The sequence below is a fragment of the Pan paniscus genome, chromosome 6 (genome assembly GCF_029289425.2).
Source record: "Pan paniscus chromosome 6, NHGRI_mPanPan1-v2.0_pri, whole genome shotgun sequence".
In the NCBI taxonomy this organism is placed as follows: domain Eukaryota; kingdom Metazoa; phylum Chordata; class Mammalia; order Primates; family Hominidae; genus Pan; species Pan paniscus.
This window is the reverse complement of record NC_073255.2, coordinates 139561202-139587927: the sequence shown is the minus strand read 5'-3', so window position 1 is coordinate 139587927 and position 26726 is coordinate 139561202. Positions and strand designations below refer to the sequence as shown.

The window sequence follows — 26726 nt, the reverse complement described above, 5'->3', positions numbered from 1 at the left end:
AACTGTAAATTAGGTTTAGAAAGCCAGGACCAATTAAAAGTGCACGTCGACCACATTTATTAAGTTCACTGTGCGTTCCCTGGGACCCAAACCCGTTTTCACTTCACTTCACTTGCCAAACTTCAGGGGCGCGTTCACCTCCACGGACGCCTGGGGGTGGATAGTATCAGACACAATGGCCATCTCCTCCAGATCCTCGTCGTACTTCACCTGCAGGCCGTCCAGGCCCCGCACGCCGCCCTCCACGCCGCACACCGCGACCAGCACGCGGTCGCCATCCGGGTAGGTGAGGGGGTCCAGGGGCCTCACGGCCAGGTGGCACGGGAGCCGCGCCCGCAGCCGACCAAACGGGCTCACCTGCAGTGTCCACTCCTTCAGAGTTCGGCGCGCCGGGCCAGGCGGAGGGACCTCAGTCTCCGATCCGGGCCAGCGCTCGCCCCCACCTGAGCTGTACGGCCTGGCTTGGCAAGCCCAGCAAGCCCAGCGCCCAGCGCCAGCCCACAGTCGGACCTGACGGAGACAGAGACGGAAGCAGCCAAGCTCCCAACCTGAGCAGGGTGCAAGCATGGCGCGCCTCTCTCGCCAGTCCTCAGAACACTTCAGCCACCGGGAGGGTCACTTGCCACGGCCAATCGACTTGGCCACTGTGCCGCCTCAAGTCAAATAGGAGACGTAAGTCAGGGTTTGCTGAAACAAGAGCGAGCCGGTTGGTTTGACTAGGCGTTCTAAACATCAGCCGCGCAATCCCCAGGGGCAAGTTGGGATTTGAAAGCTCTAAACTCTGACCTGGACCCCTTGCCTAAGTCCACCCCCTTTCGCTAAGGCCGAGGGGATAGGTAGTTCTAAAGGGGTGGAAAGTCGCAGAGCTCTGCCTCTTAGAAACCACATATCCCAGGAGGCAATGCGCAGGGGAGCACGGGTAAGAGGGCAGGTGTTAGAATCGCTGGAAAGGCGGGCGCCCTTTGTCTCAAGACCATTGGCTATTGGAGGGGCGGTACATGGGAGTCCACTGGCCAATGGGAAGCACGGAAGGGGCAACGCGGGTAAAGCTACGTGGTCACCTTGGATACCAAGCACGCGACTTCTTGTTTGGAGAGGGTGGAGCTTTGGAGTGAGACCCAGGACGCCAAATCCCAAAGAGAAAAATAGGAGCCTAAATAAGGATCAGGACCAAGGGAAGGGGTAAGAAACTGCGCTTTTTAAGATGACAACTAGGTGCAAACTAGGAGTAACCTCTGTGGATGTCAAGATCCGAGCTTCACTAACTTAGTGAGGGCATCTCCAGGGCATGGAGAATGCCTTGGTAAGAGAGTAAAGAGCAAGATTGGTGCTTTTTGAGGGAATTGCCTCCTTGGAAGTGTATTCCCTCCTATATTCCAAATATAGGAATAGAGTACTTGCTCCGTCCTGACCCTAAGTGACCTTACTTTGGGTTTTAATTTGCTCACTTTAAAAATGTAGATAATAATACCTTCCTTGCCTTGCCTCAAAGGGTTTTTGTAAGGATCAAGTAAGAAAATGGATGGGACCGTGGTGCACAGTCTACAAAATTACCGTGTAAAGAACTGTATATTTATTTCAACGTACTTAACATTGATTGTGAGTTACCAAGAAATTTATGAGAGATCAGAACTTGTTTTGAGAATAGCATTGATCTCTTTGACTACAAATGATCCTCAGTTTTAGAGTGAAAAAAAAAAAAAAAGACACAAAAAAGAGAGTCACCATGGTGCGGTGGAAAGAGCAGGGACAAGGGTCAGATTATTTTCCTGGCTCTGCCACTGCTTCATCTGTGTCACCTAGACCTGTTTCTTTAGTTTTAAAATGAAGAAAGATGGTTCTAAATGACCCTATAAGGGGTGTGTGTGTGTGTGTGTGTGTGTGTGTGTGTGTGTGTGTGTGTTTACCTTTTATAATTCTATGGGCAGTAAAATAATGGGAACAGAAAGATTTATTTTCTTTTTTCTTTTTTTCTTCTTTCCTGCCTGGTTTCTCTCTCCCCCTCTGTGCCCCTACTTCCTCCTGAAATGTATTCCCTAAATTATTTAGCCAAGGAACCTGCAAACACTAACATTTCATAAAATGCAAGTGCCTTAAAAAATTGAAGCCCTTACCCAAGTACAATGACCAGAATTCTTGGGGCTATCGTGATAGATAGACTGGGCTGAAGTTCTCATGGGTACAAGTCTCAGGTTCTCTGCTAGCCACTACCTTTTTAAAATTTTTAAAAATTCAGTGTTCTCTTAAGTTATCATTGCCTCTTTTCTGTCCTTCTAGTCCTTCCTCCCTCCTTATTCTTTTGGTGAAGACTCACTCATTATAGGTGCTAGCTCAGGTTCAGCAAGGGCCCACTGCAATAGTTCTTTTCTTGTCTTTGTGTTTCATTGGTTATAATTATTCAGAATAATCTTCAAACTATTTTTTATGAAAATTGAGAGGTGTAACTTTGAAAAGAAATTTGAAAAAGGCACTGGTTTAAGGAAGTTGAGAAGGTACTCAAATTTTCTGTAGAAACACTAGACATTTTTAGATTAAATATTAATTCTAATAGTTAATTCTGTGTCTATGGTAATTTTTCCTTTTCTGAGACAAACTAAGTTAATGGAATTGGCAACTGAACTATAATTTTCTATGTTGCATAATCATTATTTTACTTTTTCAAATAAAAACCAAATAGAATTGACTGAAGATTTACTTTGCTGATCATACAATGTTGAAAATGGAGAAAATTATTAATATTAAGATTGGTATAAAATATTTAAAGTTATAGACACTTAAAAACAGTATAATGAGTATCAAATCTGTCCACATATCAACAGTGATTAATAAAAGTTGTATCTTCCATCCATATGACATTATAATTGTCAAACCATGTTCACATGCGTCATCTCACTGTATCCTCACTAATTAGGAGGGAAATTATTCTCCTCACACTATAGATGAGGAAACAGATTCAGAAACATTAAAATTAAGCAATTAGAAGGTCTGGCCCTTTTATCACTCTACCAAAACGTCCATTTTCCTGACACCTTTGAAGAAAAAATGAAATTACTCACCTCATAAGTAGAAAATTATATACAACTTTTTTCTCCTTATTTAGAGTTTGTTTCTAAGATATTTTCACATCTTAGTTTTAAAAAGCTATTTCAGTGGTCATGAACATATACTTCTGGTAGGAGTGTTAAGTTAGCACAAAATTTTTAGAGTTCAATTCAGCAGTAAGAATGAAAAGCTTTTTCTATGACTCAGAAATTGTGCTTTTGGGGATGTAAGCATAAAATTAGGGATGCTCAAGGAATTATGTTTTATAGGGTTACTTGTAAGAGAAAATAATTGCATCAATTTAAATGCTCCCTGGCCAGGTGCAGTGGCTCATGCCTGTAATTTCAGCACTTTGGGAGGCTGAGACGGGTGGATCACCTGAGGTCAGGAGTTCAGGACCAGCCTGGCCAACATGGTGAAACTCCATCTCTGCTAAAAATTAAAAAAATTAGCTTGGCGTGGTGATGGACGCCTGTAATCCCAGCTACTCAGGAGGCTGAGACAGGAGAATCACTTAAACACAGGAGGTAGAGGTTGCAGTGAGCTGAGATCACACCACTGCACTCCAGCCTGGATGGCAAGAGTGAAACTCTGTCTCAAAAAAAAATGTTAAATGCTGCCAAATAAGACAGTATTACATAAATTAGTATATAGCTGATATATTATGCAACAATTTAAACATTATATCTTGATATGGGAAATAGTCCATATATAAAGTGAAAAGAATATATACAAAATTGCACGTATAGTATGATCTCAATTGTGTAATAATAATAATAAATTTAACATAAAATTATACTTTACAGAAACAATTCCAGAGGGATATATACCACTTGATAACAGTTGTTATCTTTAAGCAGTGATATGATGAGTGGTTACTGCAATTTTTTGTGTGTTATCAATAGTGAAAATATATTACATTTATAAGAAAACAATTTTAAAGCATTTCTTAGCATATATTGTTTCCTAAAACTGACTCAAATAATCAGATGGGCAGAAGATTTCTTACCATCTAGATATAAATGTCAACGAATATTTTATTTAATGATTTATGTTCAATAAATGGACAGCAGAGGTCATAAGAGAGTTTTCGGAAGAAAAGGTAACCAAAACAAAGAATTCAGCAATTTAGCTTAAGAGAAAAGCCATAAGAACTTAACTTTCTGAATTATAAACTATTTAAAAAGAGATATATCTTATGACTTCTATTATTCTTATGAAATATTAATAAACTCAACAATCTTAACTAATAACTATCAACATTGAGAAGTATTTAATGAATATATAGGTACTAATTCTATTTGAAATCTCTATGTGAAACTGCAAATAGACAGTTTTATTTCTTCCTTTCTAATCTGTATGGCTTTTCTTTCCTAGTGTTATTGCACTGGCTAAGACCGCCACTACAATATTGAGTTGGAGTGGCAAAAGCAAAAATCCTTGATTTATTTCCTATTTATGAGGGAAATTTCAACAACAATTAGGAAGTTAGCGGTAGATTTTTAAAGATGCCGTTTAGCAAGTTAAGGAAGTTTACTTTCTAATTTGCTTAGACTTTTTATCATAAGTGAATGTTGCATTTTGTCAAATGCTTTTTCTGTATCTATGAAGATGATCATATTGTTTTTCTTCTAATTTATTGATATGGTGTATTACAGTGATTGTTTTTCAAGTGTTTCATTCCCTCAATAAGCTACATTTCATCATGTTATTGTCAGGGAGTTTTGTGTTGCCAATTTCCTGGCCAGAAACCTCTGTGGCCACAGCACCTTTGCCCGAATTCTTGTCCTGCAGCCAGGAAGAGTGAGGTACGCAGACAAGTGAAGGGTGAACGAGACGAAGATGAGCTTTATTAAGTGTTACAAGAGCTCAGAGGAGACCCACAGTGGGTAGCTCCTCTCTGTAGGAAGATCATCTGTCCAGCATTCAGTTCTCATTAGAGAGGTGGCCCTGGAGAGGGTAGCTCCTCTCTACTACTGGTTGTCCTGATGTCTGCAGCTCTCAGTGGAGAGGAGGCCCTGGAGAGGGTGCCTCCTGTCTGCTGGCAGGTTGTCTCTGAAGCTCTCGGCAGAGACGGTAGCTCCTTTCTGCAGCTGGTCCTTGTGTAGTCTGTCTACCCTCTTCGTCCTTTGGCCATCCTCTGCCCTGCTCTGGCTGAGCCCAGGGCTTTTATGGACCTCAGAGGGGAGGAAGTGCATGCTGATTGGTCCATGGGCAGCCATGGGCTGCTGGAAGAGGCCCCATGAGTCCCCAAACTGGTATGCAGTACTTGCAGTTGGCCCCCAGCCTTCAGGCCCTCCCTGGACTGAAGGTAGAGCCTTACTGGGGACCTGCCCCCTTCCACCCAAGAATCTGTCTGCCTCCCGCTGCCATTCATGGCCCCAGGGCTCAACCCCAACCCCACTCCAAGATCTGAGCCAGCTCCAGGAGAGGAGAGAGGTCAGGAGAGGAGAGAGGTCAGGCAGCGGAAGCAGACACCCCAAGCCTGCAGGGATAGGGGGGCCTTCCGGGGCACCAGAGGGTACAGGCTGCAGAGATGCCTGGGTCCCGTGGGTGAGAGGGCAGCGGCAGCTGCACCCAGGGAGCTCCCGCAGGCCAACTCAGCAGGGGCGGGATTCCCCAGCTCCTGCCTGCTCCATGTTGTGGGAGGCCCAGGTCTGCAGCTGCTGGTCAGGCGGCTGCAGCTGCACCCAAGAGGGCAGATCCTGCCTGTTCCCAGCCCCACTTCAAGAGCGCAGGGAGGCTCGGATCTACAGCTGCAGTTTGGGCGGCTGTAGCACCGTCCAGAAGGGTGGGGCTCCTGACTGCCCCATGGAGTGGGAGGCCTGGGTCTGCAGTCCCAGCCTTTCCTCCCTGCTGCAGCCAGCGTGATGGCACCAGCCACTGCCATCATTATCTTTTCTATAAATTGCTACATTCAACTTGCTAAATTTGTGAGGATTTTTACATTTTATTTTCATGAAGGATATTGGTCCAAAGTATTCTTTCATGTCTTTTTCTGGTTTTGATATTAGGGTAAAATTAGAAGGGCAAATGTTGCCTCTTTTATTTTATGGAAGATTGTTAGAAAATTGTTAATATGGTTTAGTTTTATTTGTCCTGCTCAGAAGTCAATATGCTTTCTTTGTCTAAAGTCTCCAATTTATAAACCTTCAGCATTTCCTTGCTCTTTCTATTCTTTACTTTTGGAGCTCTCATTTAGACATGTATTTTAATTTCTCATTCTGTCATCCATATCTCTTAACTATGTTTATATGATTTATGCCTCTTCATCTTTTTGTATTTCATTCTGGATGATTTCCTCAAATGTATGTTCTAATTCATTAATTCCTTCCCAATCTTTGCTAATCCATTGTTTAATATCTGCATTGAATTTTTCATCCCAATGACTATATTATCATTGCTAGAATATTTATTTGGTTCTTTAAAAAATCTGTTTTCTCTTATTTTAAACTGCCCCGTTTATTTTACTGTGGTTTCTTTACCTTCTCTTGCCTTTTTAATTATTTTAAACATACTGATGCAAAATTATTCTAGTCTGTTCTGTCATGAGGTTGCTGTTTCTCTTTTGCTACATAAACTCTGTCTCATGGTGGTTTATTTCTTGTCATGGCTTATAAATTTTTATTTATAGCTCATCTTCAGCGGGAGTTCTCTTTTCTGAAAATCCTTTACATTCTAGATTACAATAAAATTTTTCTTGTTCCCTGTAGAACAATTTTGGATTTGCTTCAGTCAGAACTCGACCAATTTCCATGGTCATGGGCCAGGTTTTCGATTTTTATTTTCTTTTATTTTTGCTTCATTTCCTTCTGTGCAAAGTAATTCATTCATACAAAAGAATAAAGTATGAATAAAGTCTAAAGAATAATAGTAAAAAGAACATCTTTATGCCTAACACCCAGTTTAAGAAATAAGACATACCAATAAGTTTCAGTTTCCTTGTTTCTTTTTTCCTCCTTTATCTTCTGGCTTTCACTTAAAAGCAGGCTGAATTGAGAACTGTGTAGAAGAAAAGGGGCTCCTGCCACACAGAAATTGTAGGGAAATCCCGATTTTTTTCTTTCCGTTTTGGTCTGCTGGCCCTGCCACAAAGCCAGCTCCAAACATAGATTTGCACTGCCGCTGCCAGGCTGTGAGGTTTCCTAAGAATAAAAGAGAACACTGTCTCTCTGAATAGAGGAACTGGAAAGAGAGTGTGTGGGGGAATCCCGATACTCTTTCTCTTTTTTTCTTGATATTTTACCTCGAGGGCAGCCCCAACTACTTAGAAGTGAATGGCAGCATAAGGCAAAATCTTTAAGACAGCCTGATCCTTTTGGCCATAACAAAGGGGGCCCACAAAAACTGTAAAGTGTAGCAGAAATCCCATGTAGGAGAGAACTAGAGAAGGTGATCCTAATTCTATGTTTGAAACTACGTAAGTAACAGGGTCAGCCCTACTCCTGCACAAACATGGAGTACAGTCGGCCCCTCTTATCTTTGGCTTTGCTTTCTGAGGTTTCAGTTTCCCATGATGAACTGCAGTCTGAAAATATTAAATGGAAAATTCTGGAAATAACTTGTAAATTTTAAATTGCACACAGTTCTGAGAAACATGATGAAATCTTGCACTGTCTCACTCCAGTGTGCAGCATATCCACACTGTCTACCCTACCCACCCAATTGTCACTCAGTAGCTTAGCTGTTTTGGTTATCAGATTTGCTGTTGTGATATCTCAGTGCTCATATTCAAGTAACCCTTATTTTACTTAATAATGGCTCCAAAGCACAAGAGTAGTAATGCCAGCAATTAGGACATACCAAAGAGAAGCCATAAAGTATTTCCTGTGAGTGAAAAAGTGAAACATTCTCAATTTAATAAGGAAAGAAAAAAACTATATGCTGAGATTGCTAAGATCTAAGGTTAGAATGAATCTTCTGCCTGTGAAATTGTGAAGAATGAAAAATAAATTAGTTCATAGTGTATATAGAGTTTGGTACTAATCCTGGTTTCAGTCATCCACTGGGGATCTTGGAACATATCCCCCATGGATAAGGAGATATTACTGTAATCTCTACTGATCTGTCTTCAAGTTCACTGATCTTCTCCTTGTTCAAATCTACCATTGAACCCCCCCCAGCAAATTTTTCAATTATTATAATTTTCTACTTAGGAATTTCAATTTGGTTTCCTAAAAATTTCTACTTATTGATATTCTCTGATGAATTACATCATACTCTTCTTTAATTCTTTAAATATGGTTTCCTTTCATTCTTCAAACATATTTATAATATCTGCTTTGAAGTCACTGTTAAATCAGACACCTGCCCACTAGTCATTTCGTAGCCATCTCAGTTATCAGATCAACTGTTGATGTATCTCAGTGCTTGCATTCAACTAACCCTATTTTACTTCATAAGGGCCCCAAAGTACAAGAGTAGTGATGCTTGTTGAAATATAAATTGAAATAATATTTTCAATTTATATTAATTGAAAATAAATTCAATGTTCCTGGTGGTAACAAAATTGCCCCTACTTCCTTGTATCAGGACTGCCATTTGGAACTGCTGGGGAAGCTCTTTTCAGAAATTATTTTCAAAACAGCATTGTTGCCTTTTGCCAAACTGAAATCTGGTTGTAAACTTTTGAAAACTAGTTCCTTGGAATGGAATTCAAGTTGTCTTCTAAGCAATTTTTTTTTAACTCAAACATACATTCTATCTTGCTTTATTATGTCACTATTTGTGTAGGAAACATATTTCTATTTTTACCATTTTCAATTTATTTACATTTACATTTGTGTGTATATATATACACACATACATACACTTTAATTTCTGGGATACATATGCAGAACTTGCAGTTTTGTGAAATAGGTATACATGTGCTGTCGTGGTTTGCTGCACCCATCAACCCGTCATCTACATTAAGTATTTCTCCTAATGCTATCCCTCCTCTTTCCTTCCTACCCACTGACAGGCCCCAGTGTGTGATGTTCCCCTCCCTGTGTCTATGTGTTCTCATTGTTCAACTCCCACTTATGAGTGAGAACATGTGGTGTTTGGTTTTCTGTTCTTGTGATAGTTTGCTGAGAATGATGGTTTCCAGCTTCATCCATGTCTCTGCAAAAGACATTAATCCATCCTTTTTTATAGCTGCATAGTATTCCATGGTGTATATGTGCCACATATTCTTTATCCAGTCTATCATTGATGGGCATTTGGGTTGGTTCCAAGTCTTTGCTATTGTGAATAGTGCTGCAATAAACATATGTGTGAATGTGTCTTTATAGTAGAATGATTTATAATCCTTTGGATGTGTACCTAGTAATGAGACTGTTAGGTCAAATGGTATTTCTAGTTCTGGATCCTTGAGGAATTGCTACACTGTCTTCCACAATGGTTGAACTAATTTACACTCCCACCAACAGTGTAAAAGCATTCCTATTTCTCCACATCCTCTCTAGCACCTGTTGTTTCCTGACTTTTTAATGATTGCCATTCTAACTGGCACGAGATGGTATCTCTTTGGACCAGGGGTGATGAGCTTTTTTTTTTTTTTTCTTTGAGACATCCACACTCTGTCACCCAGGGTGGAGTGCAGTGGCACAATTTCGGCTCACTGCAACCTCCACCTAATGGGTTCAAGCAATTCTCCTGCCTTAGCCTCTTGAGTAGCTGGGATTACAGATATATACCACCACGCCTGGCTAAAGTTTTTTTGTGTGATTTTGGTAGAGACAGAGTTTCACCATAGTGGCCAGGCAAGTCTCAAACTCCTGACCTTGTGATCCACTCGCCTTGGCCTCCCAAAGTGATGGGATTACAGGCGTGAGCCACCACGCCCAGCCTATGATGAGCTTTTTTTCATGTGTTTATTGGCCGCCTAAATGTCTTCTTTTGAGAAGTGTCTGTTCATATCCTTTTCACACTTTTTGATGGGGTTGTTTTTTTCTTGTAAATTTGTTTAAGTTCCTTGTAGATTCTGGATATTAGCCCTTTGTTAGATGGAGAGATTGCAAAAATTTTCTCCCACTCTGTAGGTTGTGTGTTCACTCCGATGATAGTGTCTTTTGCTGTGCAGAAGCTATCTTTAGTTTAATTAGATCCCATTTCTCAATTTTGGCTTTTGTTGCCACTGCTTTTGGTGTTTTAGTCATGAAGTCTTTGCCTATGCCTATGTTCTGAATGGTATTGGCTAGGTTTTCTTCTAGAGTTTTTATGGTTTTAGATCTTATGTTTAAGTCTTTAATCCATCTTGAGTTAATTATTTTATAAGGTGTAAGGAAGGGGTCCAGTTTCAGCTTTCTTCATATGGCTAGCCAGTTTTCCCATCACCATTTATTAAATAGTAAATCTTTCCCCATTGTTTGTTTTCGTCAGGTGTGTCAGAGATATGTTGTATATTTCATGGTACAATGCCTTCTGTCAATGGGGAAAAATAACAAGCATATATGGGATGAATGAAGTCTGCTATGGTTAAGGTTGAGAATATTTACTGATCCTTGAGTTCAGTCTCCAGGAATGTTGGAAATAGAGAATGGAGATAATGGAGATACAGAAAAGTTCTGAAAATGACACTTCCCATAGTGTCAAAATTGTGATCTATTGGAGAATTCTGTGATACATCAAAACCTCTGTTTATACTGATGTTTGTTATTGTGTATGAGCATATCTTTATCAGGTGTAGGCTATTTCTATACTTTCATGTCTTTAAATCAATGTTTCTATTCACATATGTATATGTGCAAATAGAAGCATGTTAATATTATATATATATTTTCTGTCATTACCATGATTGCTATGATTATCATTAGCATGTATTATTAGTGTGACCGAAGTATCATCAGTATCAGTTTCTTTCTAACTGCAGTGCTCCTGTAATGCTTCATTTCTACAGAGCCAACCTACACCCACCGTTTCCCTGACTATAACTTTACCTAAAGTATAAGCCCTTATAAAGCCATGAAAGCCTACCAAGAATTGTCAAAGAAGCTAGGCAGCAGCCAGGCTCTGCCTTAGGAAAAGACTTTACTTTTTATTATCATGTGCAGTACTTAACTACTTGTTTTGACCTCTAAGATTTTGCTCTCCTATATTTCTATCCCCTGGCTTTCTGATATTTCATGTGATTATATTTGAAATTTTAACCTTGCTTTTCTTTTTGGAATCTCTGATATCTCTGCTGCCACAGGTAATGACAGGTTCCTCTCTAACTGTTGGTGTTATCCCTGGTCAGATTATTACTGATGACAGAAGTAGATGTTTTACGTGGATTCTCTCGATATCAGAAACAAATACAGATATCACAACTCAAAAATGACAGACTGATAACCATTATGAACTTAGATGCAACATTCTTAATACAATATTAGCAAATTGAGTCTAGGAATATTTAAAAATGATAATGTGTTTTAACCAAGTGGGGTTTATCTCAAGTTGGTTTCAACAACTGAAAATCTACCATGCTGACAGAAAAAAGAAAAATCACGTGACACTCTCAATAGATGCAAAAAAGGAATTTACAAAATGTAACACATTTTTTAAATTAAAAACTCCCAGCAAACTGAGGATAGAAAAGTACATTTTCAAACTGATTATGTGTTTACAAAAAATCTATAGCAAACATCTTACTTAAAATGGTGAAAGCCTTAATACTTTCTACATAAGATTATGAAAAATGTAATGATGTCCTCTCTCCCTAGTTCTTTAAAGTATTGCATTCAATATTAAATAAGTGGAAATATATACCAAGTTCATTGATAAATATTTAATACTTATGAGATGATAATTCTCCTGAAATTGATCTCTAGATTCAGTGGAATTCCCATGAAACCTTATAGGTCCTTTTGGATAAATTACAAAACTGATTCTAAAACAGGGAGAAAGAAAGAAGGGAAGGAAGGAGAAATGGACAGAAAGAAGAAAGAAATAAAGAGAAAAGAAAAGAAAATAAGAAATAAGTGACACCCAAGTTGGGAAGAAAGAAAAATACTATTCTCATGTGATGTAAACATATACATAGAAAATCCTTAGGCATCTGCAGAAGTGTGCTAGAGGTATGAAGTGAATTTAACAAAGTTGTAGGATGAAAGATCAATAAATAAAATCAATTGTGTTTCTATACACAATCAACACCAATTAGAAAATAAAATTATGTAAGCAATTTAACTTATAATAGCCTCAAAAATAATAAAATAATTCAGAATAAATTTAATAAAAGGTATGCTGATCCAAAATTTCTAAATCATTAATACGAGAAATTGAATAGGTAGAAATATGTATCAAGTTCATTGGTAAATATACATGTCATACTTATTAGATGATAATTCTTCTGAAACTGATCTCCAGATTTGGCACAATCCCAATCAAACCTATAGGCCTTTTTGGAGAAATTACAAAGCTGATTCTAATTTTTTTTTTAAATGTGGAAGTCCTAGAATAGCCAGAGCATGTTTTAGAAAGAAGAATAAAGTTGGAAAACTTTCCAAATTTCAAGACATATTGTAAAGCTACACTAACCAGTACAGTAAACTTACTGGCATGAAGAAGACATATATATCAGTGAAACAGAATAAATACTTTAGAAATATATCCAGCCTTACATGGCCAAAGTTGCCAAAATAATTCAATAAGGAAATCAATGTCTTTATAAAGATGGTACTATTAAAATTGGATATTAAATGGAGAATATGAACTTCAGAATTACCTCACACCATATCCTCAAATTAACTCAACATGTATTTTATACATAATGTAAATATAAAAAGTATAAAGCTTACTGAATAGGAAAAATTTTTAATAATCTTACTATAGCTAAAAATTTTTTAGATAAGAAAAGGATGGATGAAAATGGAAAAAAATAGTAAGTTGGACTTCATGAAATTAAAACTTTTGCAATTTAAAACATAGCATCAAAAAATGAAAAGGCAAACCACAGATTGGGACAGAATAATTTTAAATATGTCTGATAAAGAACTTTCATCTAGAATGTACACATAACTAAAAAACTAAATAACAAAACACAAATAACTCATTTAACATAATATTTTGACCTAAATGGGCCAAATATTTGTACAGATATTTTAATTTAAAAAGAGATGATGTCCAATACACAAATGAAAAGATACTTAACATTACCTGTCATCAGGGAAATGCAAGTTAAAACCACATTGAGGTACCACTGTACACCCACTGGAGTGGCTGACACGAGCAGAACTGACCATACCACATGATGTGAAGAACTGCTATTCACACCTGGCTAGTGGGACTTCAAAATGGTACAGACATTTTGGAAAGCAGTTTGGCAGTTTCTTTTAATGTTAAACTTAGTACTGATCATATAGCCAAATAATTCCACTGCGACTCAAAATAAATAAAAACATATCCGTACTAAGCCTCATCCTTGAAGTTCATAGCAGATGTGTCCATCAACTTGTAAATGGATAAACCAGTTGTAGATGGAGTACCACTCAACAATAAAAAGGAGCAAACTGATACAACAGCAATATAAATGAATATCAAAAGCATTATGCTCAGTGAAAGAAGCTAGACATGAAAGACACCAGTGTATCATTCCACTAATAGGATACTCTAGAAAATGCAAACTGTAGAAACAGAAGCAGATTAGTGGTTGCCTGTGTTCAGGAATGGAGAAAAGATCAAACGCAAAACAGCAAAAGAAAACATTTTGTGATGATGCAGATTTTCTGTATCTTGATCATGATTGTGGTCAAATGATGATATTCATCTGCCATAACCCATTAAATTGCACATTTAAAAGGGTGAATTTTACTGTGTGTACATTATACTTAAATGGAGCTGTAAATATGTTTGGAGCTTATCTGTGAACATTAGTTGCAGAGCAGGAGTTATTTTTATAGAGTGGAAATCTGCTGAGTGCCAACTTGAGAAGGGTTGAAAAAAATTAGAACCTTCTTCCAACACATTTCAGTTAGAACACTCTTAGGATGTCATTACAGCTATGCTCTATATTGGAGTCTCTGATGAAATCACATGTCTAACAATCTCAGCATGCCTTTAATCAACAGAATATACACGTGTTTTCTTTTTTTACTATAAAGGATATACCAAACAACTTTTTCAAGACTTTACTTCAAAAAGGCACGTAGTTTTGCAACATTTTTGGTAAGTCTTTAATTATTTCAAAATGAAAAATTGAAAATAAAATGCAATTATTTACTCAGGCCCCCCAAAAAAAGGCCTGTACGGGGAATGCATGTGGTGTGTGTGTGTGTAAGTGTGTGATTTGAAGAATTGAAAAAATTTTAGTGGGGTTTTGTAGCATCACTTTGATAGCATCCTGTAATTTTGTATTGTGTTTGAAATAAAAATAAAGTGAATACACTGATAAAATAATTTGAAAAGAATTTGCATTATTGCCTAAATTATGTGTGGTTTCCACAGTGGCATGAATCGAGCATCTTTAACCTACATAACAATATATCAGAATGTATTAGGTAAAAAATAAGTAAACTAGTATAACAAAGTTAAATATTTCTAAAGGAAAATTATAGCTTTATTTTTTTTTCCTGAAATGTTTTGAGGAGATATTTACACCAAAAGATATTATCACTGATCAATGAAACTTTTTCAGAATTTGCTTGTGTCCCACCAATATTTGATTACATAGTGCTTCTGTGAGTTCCATTTCATTAATTTAGCATTGACAGGAGAGAAGGCAATGGCTCCGCAGCCTCTCTCGGTGTGGCATGATCCTGGTTCCGCTGGCTGATCTCTATTAGAACCATGGCCTTAATCATGCCTTTCATGCTTCTAACTTGATTTGCATTTGTTGTGTAATCCAAATTTATTCTCTCGTTTAGTCGCTTCCACCCATAGAAAAGCAGGTCTTTTTCATTTCTCCTTCACCATTGCCCCCATTTTTTCTTTTTGTCCTCCCATGATGGAAAACAAGACAGAAAACAAACTATAACAACAACAGACACCTTTTGTCTGTGGTCACCAATGCATTGTAGCACTAAACTTTGTTCAAAATCTCTAGATCTGACCTCTATATCTGCTGTTCCCAGAGTTTTTCAATGTATTCTCTAGACTGCTGTGACCCACTGACAGAAAGTCTAGCTATATTTAATTGAAAGTTATTACTGTCTGATATGGTTTGGCTGTGTCCCCACCCAAATCTCATCTTGCACTGTAGCTCCCATAATTCACATGTTGTGGGAGGGACCCAGTGAGAGGTAAGTGGATCATGGGGACAGTTTTCCCCACACTGTTCTAGTGGTAGTGAATAAGTCTCATGAGATCTGATGGTTTTATAAGGGGAAACCCCTTTCGCCTTTCACTTGGTTCTCATTTGCTGTTTGCCTGCTGCCATGTAAGACGTGCCTTTCGCCTTCTGCCATAACTGTGAGGCCTCCTCAGCCATGTGGAACTGTGAATTCATTAAACCTCTTTTTCTTTATAAATTACCCAGCCTTGGGTATGTCTTTATCAGCAGCATGAAAATTGACTAATACACTCACTGTCCATGAATGATACTCTGTTAGCCCATTTGCATTGTTATAAAGAAATACCTGAGGCTGGGTAATTTATAAAGAAATGAGGTTTATTTGGCTCCTTGTTCTGAAGGCTGTACATGAAGCATAGTACTGGCACCTGCTTCCAGGGAGGGCCTCAGGAACCTTCCAATCATGGTGGAAGGTGAAGGGAAACCAGCATATCACATGGTGAGAGAGGAAGCAAGAGAGACAGGGAGGAGGTGTCAGTCTCTTTTAAACAACCAGATATCGCATGAACTCACAGGGTAAGAACTCATTCATTACCAAGAGGACAGCACCAAGCCATTCAGGAGGCATCTATCTCCAACATTGGGGATCACATTTTAACATGAGATTTGAAGGGGACAAACATCCAAACTATGTCAGATACCAAAGCTGACAATGCTTAGGATCTTTAGCTGTTCCAGGTTCTGGGAAAAGGGAGAGAGTTAGCTTCCCTCCTCTATGCTGTGCTACTCCATATTATATTAGTAATGATTGTTCTCTAAAGGTTCTTGAAAGCAAATAAACAAATGCAAGGCAAAACATATGAAATGCAAGGCAAAACATACGAAATGCAAGGCAAATGCATTAAAAACTTTTGAGAGTTAATATATAGATTTTATTTTATCTTTTTAATTTCTTTTGCTTAACCAAATAGATTATGTAGTTTTGATTAACTGGCCATGAAATAGCTCTGCCTACATAGAATTTCCCATGAATAATTGGTTGTGGAGACTTTTGTGTGTGACCCAAATCCTCCCTCAAAACTGAAGTTTGCCCAGCTATTGGGAGTGTTGGCAAATCATGCCTCTCAGCTGATTCTCTCTAGAATTTATTCTCAGGAGATCTAATTAATAACTTGTCAAGCTGATGTCCATCCTTGGGGACAACTCGTATCTGAAGAATGGCCAGTGAAAGGTATTAAAACTCCATACTCCTGCCTCAATTTAGGGCAACTCTGAAGGGTCACCCCAGCTTCTCAGCTCCCCCTTGAGATTAGCTGAGGTATTTGTTGTGACTGCCTCACATCTCAACTCCCTTTATCCAATTCAGCTTTTTCGCCACAGTTGTTGGTTCCTAGGATTTTACCCAGTTAAATGTTCTCTACACAAATCTCTATCTCAAATCTGCTTTACATGGAATGTGGCCTCAGACAGGTTTTCATTAGGTTCTGGACATAATTCTCATTAGTCATTGATATGATTCGGCTGTGTCTCCGCCCGAATCTCACCTTGATTGTAATTATCCCCACATGTCAAGGATGGAGTCAGGTGGAGATAATTGAATCACAGGGGCGGTTTCCCCCTACTGTTCTCATGGTAGCGAATAAGTCTCACGAGATCTGATGGTTTTAAAATGGGAGTTTCCCTACACAAGCTTTCTTCTCTGCTACCATTTAAGATGTGCCTTTGCTTCTTTTTTGCCTTCTGCCGTGACTGTGAGGCCTCCCCAGCCATGTGGAATTGTGAGTTCATTAAACCTCTTTCCTTTATAAATTACCCGGTCTTGGGTATGACTTTATTAGCAGCATGAGAACAAACTAGTACAGTCTGTTCTATAAGCCCAAGTCGGATCACAGAGTCCCGCTTTCTGTTTTTTTTTTCTAGCCTGTATTTCTACTAAAACTTGACTCATATAGACTTAAAATAATTAAGCATGGCTAATATTTATTTAATATTTTATACGTGTCAGGTACTGTATTTTGTAACTTATCTTTTAATAATCTTTCCAAATCTCTAAAAGGAGAATTCTGCTCTTTTATAGAGAAAATAAGGATGGCTCTGAAAATGTTAGTATTAGGGGAAGTAGGGTGAGGGACATAGGGGGCACTTTGTGTTATTTGTGCATTTTACTATCAGTCTAAAATCAGGTCAAAATAAAAATTAAAAAAAATGAGTAGTAGAAGCATGTTGTTAAGATTTTCAGTGTGACTCTAGAATTTTTTTGTTTGTTGTTTGTTTTGGAGTGTAGTGGTAAGATCTCTGCTCACTGCAACCTCCACTTCCCAGGCTCAAGCAATTCTCCTGCCTCAGTCTCCCAAGTAGCTGGGATTATAGGTGCCCGCCACCACACCCAGCTAATTTTTGTATTTTTTTTTTTTTTTTTAGTAGAGATGGGGTTTCAGCATGTTGGCCAGGCCAGTCTCCAACTCCTGACTTCAAGTCATCCGCCCGCCTCAGCCTCCCGAAGTGCTGGGATTATAGGCATGAGCCACCACTCCTGGCCCAAAGTTCATATTTTAACTACTAACCTAAATTATTTTAAAAACAAAAGTCTCCTTGGACTCAAACCAGGTCAGAGTGACATGATCATGTGCCTGTTTTGTGCAGGGTGAAGTGAGATTATTATCTAGGAAATAGCTGAAATGTCTTGTTGTGGGCATAAATATTTCATATAAATTCTAAGCTTCATATTAGCACTTAGATTATAATTATCTAAAGAATAGAGAACAATTTCATATAATTTTCAGTGTATCAGGCGAATCAAAAGTATACATACAAGCATGCAGATGAATTTCAGTGAATATAGTGGTGACAATGCTCAACAGAATATGTGTCCCCCACCCCAACCCTGCTTCTTGCTCTTTCACTGTCCTAAAGATAGAACAAAATGGTTCAGGCATCCAGCTTGTCCCCTCCACACTTCACACTTTTACTTAATAGCAGCTTATCTTTAACACTTTGTCATCTTTAAGATGTTGCTAATTCTTTCTGGTAGATCCCAGGACTGAGGATGAGGAAGAATGATTTTATTTAAATAAGGTTGCTTAATTAAAAAGCAATTTTTTTTAGTTTTAAAATATTTTCATTATTTTATAAAATTTTTGTGGGTACATAGGAGGTTTATATATTTGTGGGGTACATGAGATGTTTTGATACAGACATGCAGTGTGAAATAATCACGTCATGAGGAATGGGCTTTCCATCCCCTCAAGCATTTATCCTCTGAGTTAAAAACTATTCAATTGGCTGGGCGCGGTGGCTCACGCCTGTAGTCCTAGCTCTTTGGGAGGCCGAGGTGGGCGGATCGCCTGAGGTCAGGAGTTTGAGACCAGCCTGGCCAACATGATGAAACCCCATCTCTACTAAAAATACAAAAATTAGCCAGGTGTGGTGGCGAGTGCCTGTCATCCCAGCTACTCGGGAGGCTGAGACAGGAGAATCATTTGAACCTGGGAGGTGGAGGTTACAGTGAGCCGAGATCATGCCATTGTACTCCAGCCTGAGTGACAAGAGTGAAACTCCATGTCAAAAACAAACAAACAAACAAAAATCAGTTACATTCTTTAAGTTATTAAAATTAAACATTGTAAATGATTTTTTTTTCCCAAAGCTTTTTCAAAGAAAAAAAAAAGTAGAAACAAAGACACTTTCTACTGATTTCCAACATGGTGACTCTGTATTTCTAGCATGTGTTAAGGTGAAAAATTGATTTTATGTTTAATACAAAACATAGCATAATGTAATGCAAAGCAAGATTGTAATGATAAAGGAAAATAACATTAGTGCTAATTTTTTTCAATTTGAAGCATTGGATTAAAATGAATTAGGTTATATTCCAACATGTTTATATTGAATTTCTTTTTTCTCCAATTGGTTTCTTTTTATTAATGGGGGAGTGTTGCATTTGTATAAGGTTTCCCTATTATATTCAATTGTTTTGAGATGCTTTTAATATGGAGTTTTTATGTTTTCTTTTTGATGTATACATGTTATGCTTTTATGCTGAATTTGATAATTGGTGCTGTATATGCAAAGCAAATGTAATTTCCCAGCTTTTATTTTTTAAAGCCCTGGGAAGCAACATAATAAAGTAGAAATAGTATCAAGACAGGAGTTAGAATACCTGGATTCTAAAATTTAAATTAAATTAGGATCTAGTGACATTATAGGTGTTCCTTGATCTTCTGATGACCTGATTCCTCAAAAGAAAAATAAAATAATCTATAAATTGTTTCTAATTCTAAAACTCTATAAATCCTATTTTTAAAATTATAATTAGTTGAACTCCATAAGGTCACAAAAATCCCTATTAAGAAACTAAAATAAAATTTTATCATATCTTAAAAATACTCTGATCTTTTTTATATGCTGACATGAATTCTAATTATTTTTGAGCCCCTAAAAAACATTTAAGATCACAGTTTATGTTTTATTATTGACTTTCAGATAATTAACATTTTACTGATAGAGATGAACAAATCTACTCTAACAGAGATAGTCATTAGTTTATTTCTCTCTTTTCAGTATCAATAAAAAGTATCGATTTACCAATAACAATGAATTAATTGCCTGAAATAAATGAAACGTAAGCAGCAAAAGTGAACTTTTTAGTATAACTCTTCTTGTAAACATTGACTTAGTTCAAAGGGAGCTTATCTTTAAAAAAAAAAAGCGCTAATTCATGTCTATTGGTATAGATATAATCTTTTGTTCCTTGAAAATAGATCCTACTATACTCCAGACACTATGCCACTTGGTGCAGATATTAACACAAATAGCAGGTGATCATTGTCCTCATGGAGTTTATTTTACAGAGAACAAAGTGAGACAAAGGCACACAAGCAAAGAACTACAATACAAAGGGGATGGCATCTGACTCAGCATGGAGGTGTCACGGAAGGTGTTGTTTTGCTTAGGTTTTGAAGTGTGGGTAGGAGATGGCCCATGTTGAGAGTGGGAACTGGGAATTAAAAAGATGAGGAGGTCTCTGCAAATCTACATGGATGGGAAGTAGCATGCTGATGTGGGAAACAACTAAAAAGTTCCAGAATGCATGGTTTATAAAGCGTGAGTCAGAGAGGGCTAGACCAGTAGCCAGATCAAGGATATCTCAGATGTTATAGTCATGAATTAGTGCATTGACCTGCAGGCCATGGGAGTCACTGAAGGTTTCAGTCAGGTAAGTGAGCTGATCAGAACAGTCCTTTAGATAGGCCGCTCTTTTGGCTGTAAGGGGGACACGTTTGAAGTAGGGCTATAGCTAAAAATATACAGACACTTCCTCTTGTCTACAGCCCTGCTGGCATCTGTTGTATTTTGACTTTTTAATAATAGCCATTCCAACCGGTATGAAATGGTATCTCATTGTGTTTTGATTTGCATTTTTCTGATGATTAGTGATTCTAAGCATTTTTTTTTTCGTGTATTTGTTGGCCATTTGTATGTGTTCTTTTGAGAAGTGTTTGTTCATGTCCTTTGCCCATTTTTTAATTGGGTTATTTTTTTTTCTAATTGATTTAAGTTCCCTGTAGATTCTGGATACTAAAAAACAAACAAAAACCAGAAGTAAATAAATTCTCAGGACACACACACCCACACCCACACCCACAGAGAGAGAGAGAGAGAGAGAGAGAGCGCCTAGGTAAGAGGCCACCAACCACCAGGGTCTAAACTGGGAACACTTTCTAGTACAGAATGAATGGAAAGGATTCATGAAATATCTAGAAAGTAACGTTAATGAGATTTACATGTATGGAGTGAATGAGGAGAAACAGGGATCATTCAGGATTCTGGTGGGAATAACAGGGGGAGCCATTAGTTGAAATTTTGAAGTGGGAGAAGGAGAGGGAGTTTTAGGGAGAAAGATGAGTTGTTTTTTAGGTATTTCAAACCCTTGAAGCTTCTATGGGACATCGAAGTGGAAATAACAGTCTGTGGGTTGGGACAATAAAGAAAGAAATTGGTTGAAGACTAGGGGAAGAGTATAGAGCAAAGAAATATTTAAGATAATAAACATATAGAGATAGCTGAAAATGTGGGACTGGATTACAAAGGAAGAATGATTTAGTTATGAAGCCCAAGGGCTGACAGGAATGGGTGACTACTCGAGGAGTTCATATGCATCTGTTATTGTATGAATAAAAAAAATTATCTGTTCCTTCCTAAAGATATCTTCAACCTGTTTTTGGATACATATGGGCACTGCTTTTCACTGTCTTAGCCCCATTTCTTATTTTAGCCTCTGCTGTAGCAATCAGTTCTGCACAGGCTTTGACCCAGGCTTTGACTAGTTGGTGCAGGTGTGATATGACACTTACCTGGAATGGCCCACAGTTTGTGGCTGCTCTCACTTAAGCAGGTGGGATGCTCATGTAGGTGTAACCTAGAAGCTTGGTAGAGTTTATGCCCATGGGGCAACCTGTGACCACTCAAAAATAAAGCCCTTTCTACCTCCCAGATTGAGGAGTCTTGCATTATGTAATAAAGCTCCTTAGAAGGCCTATTAGGTTCCAATACAGCATTAGGCAACTTGATAAGGTATCCCATCATCAGCCTTCCTTTCTTCCCTCATTCCTCTGCCTCTCACTCTTTCTTCCTAAGTTAACTTCTTAGATAAAATGCCAACTTTCTATATTTTGCTTCACATCAGGGAAAATAATTGTATATCCCATTTCAAAAGCACATAAAAAGGTTACTGTATAGAAAATTTGTCTTTAATAGATTAAGCTGTAATTTTCCAAATACTTTAAAATTTTGTTTCAGATACGTTTTTCATTTTTATAAGCTTCATCTAAAAGCAGAGTTCACCTAAGAATATACCTAAGAGCATATTACATAAAATATATTTTATATTTCAGTAGTTTAGCTAGGATTCTTTCAAAATTGAGAGGATCTACAAATATTTCTAACACATTAGTTTTCAGTCTTAAGGCTGAGTCAAGAACAAAGCTCCTAAACTTTGCATTGGTGATTGAGAACATTTTAAAATTGTTATTTAATTCATTAATTTATTTTTAAAAAATTTTCACATTGTAATTATATAGATTTATAGGATACAATTTGATGTTTCAATGAATATGTATGTTGTCTAATGATCCAATAAGGATAGTTAGTGTATTAATTACCTCATGCATTTATCATTTCTTTTTAATAAGAAATTTCAAAATCCTTTCTTCTAGATACTTTGTAATATACAATACTTTACTTTTAACTATAGTCACCCTGCTTTGCAAAGAACACTACAACTTATTCTTCCTATACAATTGTGATTTCATAACTGTTAACCAATCTATCTCCATTTTGCCCTCCCCACTTCTTCCTCACTGTTTGGTAACCACTATTCTACTCTACTTCTCTATTAACATTTTTTTTTTTAAGATTCCACATATGAGAGAGATCATGCGGTATTTGCTTTCTGTGTCTGGCTTATTTCACTTAACATTGTATCCTACAGGGTCATCCATGTTGTTGCAACTGGCAGAATTTCATTCTTTTTTTATGGCTGAATAGTATTTCATTGTGTGTGTGTCCATATATATATATATATATATATATATATATATATAATTTTATGTATAATTATAATTACACATAAAATTATATATAATTATAATTAATTTTATGTATAATTATAATAACACATAAAATTATATATAATAATAATTATAATTATATATAATTATATATAATATATATATTATATGTAATATATAATATACATAATATACATAATGTATATTATATATAATATACATTATACATTATATATTATATATATTATACATAATATATATTATACATTATATGTATTATATATTATATATAATATATAATGTATATTATACATAATATATATTATGTATATTATATATAATATATATTATGTATATTATACATAATATATATTATGTATATTATACATAATATATATTATATATAATATACATAATATATATTATGTATATTATAATATATAATATATAATAATATGTATATATTATGTATATATAATATACATAATATATATATTATACATAATATATATTATATATAATATATATTATGTATAATATACATAATATATATTATATATAATATATATTATGTATATTATACATAATATATATTATATATATTATACATAATATATATAAGATATATAATATACATAATATATATTATATATATATAATTCACTTGTTTGTTTTTAGACACATAGGTTGATTCCATATCTGATTATTAGAAATAGTGCTACAGTAAACATAAGAGTGCAGATATTTTTCAAACACAATGATTTCATTTCCTATGGATATATACCCAGTAGTGGGATTGCTGGGTTATGTGATAGAATGATTGTTTTTTTTGTTTTTTTTTATTTTTTAGCGAACTTCCATAAAGTTTTGCTTAATGGTTGTACTAGTTTACAATCCCATCAACAGTGTGTAAGTGTTGCCTTTTCTCCACTTCCTTGCCAACTGTTGTTATCTTTTACCTTTTTGGTAATAGCCATTCTAATGGGTGAACTGGTATCTCATTGTGGTTTTGATTTGCATTTCCCTGATGGTTAGTGATGTTGAACATGATTTTATTATATATTCGTCTTGACCATTTCTATATTTTCTCTTGTGGCATGTCTTTTAGTTTATTTTGTCCTTTTTTTTTTTTTTTTTTTTGAGAAGGAGTCTTGCTCTGTTGCCCAAGCTGGAGTGCAGTGGTGCAATCGGGGCTCACGGCAACCTCCATCTCCCTGGTTCAAGCAATTCCCCTGCCTCAGCCTGCTGAGTAGCTTGGGGTTACAGGCACATGCCATCATGTTTGGCTAAATTTTTGTATTTTTAGTAGAGAAATGATTTCACCATATTGGTCAGGCTGGTCTCAAACTCCTGACCTCAGGCAATCCACCTGCCTCAGCCTCCCAGTTTTGCCCATTTTTAAATAAGTTATTTATGTTTTTGCTGTTGAGTTGTTTAAGTTTCTTATATAATCTGGGCATTAACTCCTTAGCAGATGTATAGTTTGCAAATATTGTATCCCATTCTGTAAGTTGTTTTTTCACTCTGTTAAGTTTCCTTTGCTGTGCAAAAGCATTTTAGTTTGATGAAACCCCATTTATCTATTTTTGCTTTTGTTGCCTGTGCTTTTGACGTCTCATTTAAAAAATCCTTGTACAAACCAAAGTTATAGAGAATTTCCCACATGTTATCTTCTAGTAGTTTTTCATAGTTTTCAATCTTACCTTTAGGTCTTTAATTGCATTTGAGTTGATTTTTGTATAAGGTAAAAGATAGGGGTCTAATTTCATTATCCCACATGTAGATATCCAATCTTCTCAGTACCATTTAATGAAGAGACTGTCTTTACCCCTGTGTGTGCTCTTGACTCCTTTTTTGAAAATCAGTTGACTTTAGGTATGAGAATTTGTTTCTGAGCTGTATATTCTCTTCCATTGGTCTATGTGTTTGCTTTATGGCAGTGCCATGCTGTTTTGCTTACTATGGCTTTGTAGTATATTTTGAAGTCAGGTAGTGTGGTGCCTCCAGCTTTGTTATTTTTGCACAGGATTGCTTTGGTTATTTGGGGTCTTTTCTGGTTTCATACAAATTTTAGGGTATTTTTTTCTATTTCTGTGAAGAATTTCATTGGTATTTTGATAGGGATTGCATTGAATCTGTAGGACATTTTGTTAGTATGGTCATTTCAATAGTATCAGTTCTCCCATTCCATGAGTATATAATGTCCATTTTTTGTGTATCGTAAATTTTTCCATCAGTGTGTTATAGTTTTCATTGTAGAGATCTTTCACGACCTTGATTAAATTTATCTGCAGATTTCTTGGTAGCTATTGTAAATGGAATTCCTTTCTTGATGACTTTTTCAGATAGTTCACTATTAGTGTATAGAAACACCACTGAATTTTCTGTGTTGATTTTGTATACTACAACTTTACTGAATTTATTTATTATTTCTAGTAGTTTTTGGTCAAGTGTTTAGGGTTCTCACTCTATATAAGTATATATAGAAAGAACCCTAAAGAGAGAGAGATCATATATATCTATATGATCATATATAGATGTATACATATGTATGTGAGATCACATTTTCTACAAACAGAAACAATCTGACTTCCTTCTTTCCAGTTTGGATCCCTCTTATTTATTTCTTTTGTCTAATTGCTCTGGCTCTGACCTCCAGTACTATGCTAAATAGAAGTGGTAGAAGTTGACATCCTTGTCTTCCTCCATATCATAGAGGAAAAGCATTTAACTATTCACCATAAATAAGATGTTAGCTGTGGGTTTGTCACATATGGCCTTTACTGCATTGAGGTACACTCCTATACCTACTTTCTTGACAGTTTTTATCATAAAGGAATGTTGACTTTTGTCAAGTGTTCTTTTTGCATCTGTTGAAATGATCACATGGTTTTTGTTTTTCTTTCTATTGTGGTGGTGTATCATATTTACTGATTTGTGCATGTTAAGCCATCCTTTCATCCCTGGGATGAATCCCACTTGATTATAGTGAATACTCTTTTTAGTGTGCTGTCAAAGTCAGTTCACTTGTATCTTGTTGAGAATTTTTGTATCTATGTTCTTCAGGAATATTGGCCTGTTATTTTCATTTTGTGCGTTTCTTTGTCTGGTTTTAGAATCAGGATATTGCGAGCCTCATAAGATGAGTATGGAAGTATTCCTTCCTCATTACTTTTGTGGAAAAGTTTGTGGAGAATTGGTAGTTATTCTTTAACTGTTTGGTAGAATTCAGCAGTGAAGACATCAGGTCCTGGGTGTTGGTTGTTGTTGTTGTTGTTTTGATGGAAGATGTTTTATTATTGATTCAATTTCCAAACTCATTATTGATGTGTTCAGATGTTATATTTCCTCACAATTTAATCTTGGTAGTTGTATGTGTGCAGAAATTTATTCATTTTATTCTACATTATCAAATTTGTTGGCATATAGTTATGAGTAATGTCTTACAATCCCTTATATTTCTGTGGTGTATCAGTTGTAATGTCTCCTTTTTCATCTTTTATTTATTTGAATTTTCTCTCTTTTTGTCTTAGTTTAGCTAAAGGTTTGTCAGTTTTACCTTTACACTTTGTCTTATTTATCTTTTGAAATATTTTTTAGTGTCTGTTTCATTTATATCTGCTGTGAGCTTTATTATTTCCTTCCTTTTACCAATTTTGGGTTTAGTTTGTTTTTGATGTTCTAGTTACTTGAAGTGTATAATTTTGCTTTGTGATTTGAAAATCTTTCTTCTTTTTTGGTGTAGGCTTTTATTGCTATAAATTTCCCTCTTAGAACTGCTTTTGATACGTTCCATAGGTTTGGGTATGTTGGATTTTCATTCTTACTTGTCTCAGTGACTTTTGAAATTTTCCTATTAATGTCTTAATGAGACCTATTGATTTCTTGGGTGCATGCTATTTAATTTCCATGTTTTTATAAAA

General features: G+C 36.4%; 1 protein-coding gene and 1 long non-coding RNA gene across 5 annotated transcripts in view; one reads left to right on the top strand and one right to left on the bottom strand.

Annotated features, from left to right (window-relative positions):
- The window catches only part of FAM185A (family with sequence similarity 185 member A), a 60356-nt gene extending 59539 nt beyond the window's left edge, over positions 1-817 (bottom strand). The window contains exon 1 of one of the 2 annotated variants that reach the window (XM_055114784.2): positions 117-817. In XM_055114784.2, the coding sequence (XP_054970759.1) occupies positions 117-567 (451 nt within the window). In that variant the 5' untranslated portion in view covers positions 568-817. The remainder of the gene's footprint in view (positions 1-116) is intronic. The other variant, XM_055114785.2, reaches the window with a different exon arrangement.
- A 225-nt stretch (positions 818-1042) lies between these two features.
- The window catches only part of LOC117977841 (uncharacterized), a 218951-nt gene continuing 193267 nt past the window's right edge, over positions 1043-26726 (top strand). Inside the window, exon 1 of one of the 3 annotated variants that reach the window (XR_008625924.2) lies at positions 1043-1182. This is a non-coding gene — a long non-coding RNA (uncharacterized LOC117977841). The remainder of the gene's footprint in view (positions 1183-26726) is intronic. The other 2 variants (XR_008625923.2, XR_010112778.1) reach the window with 2 other exon arrangements.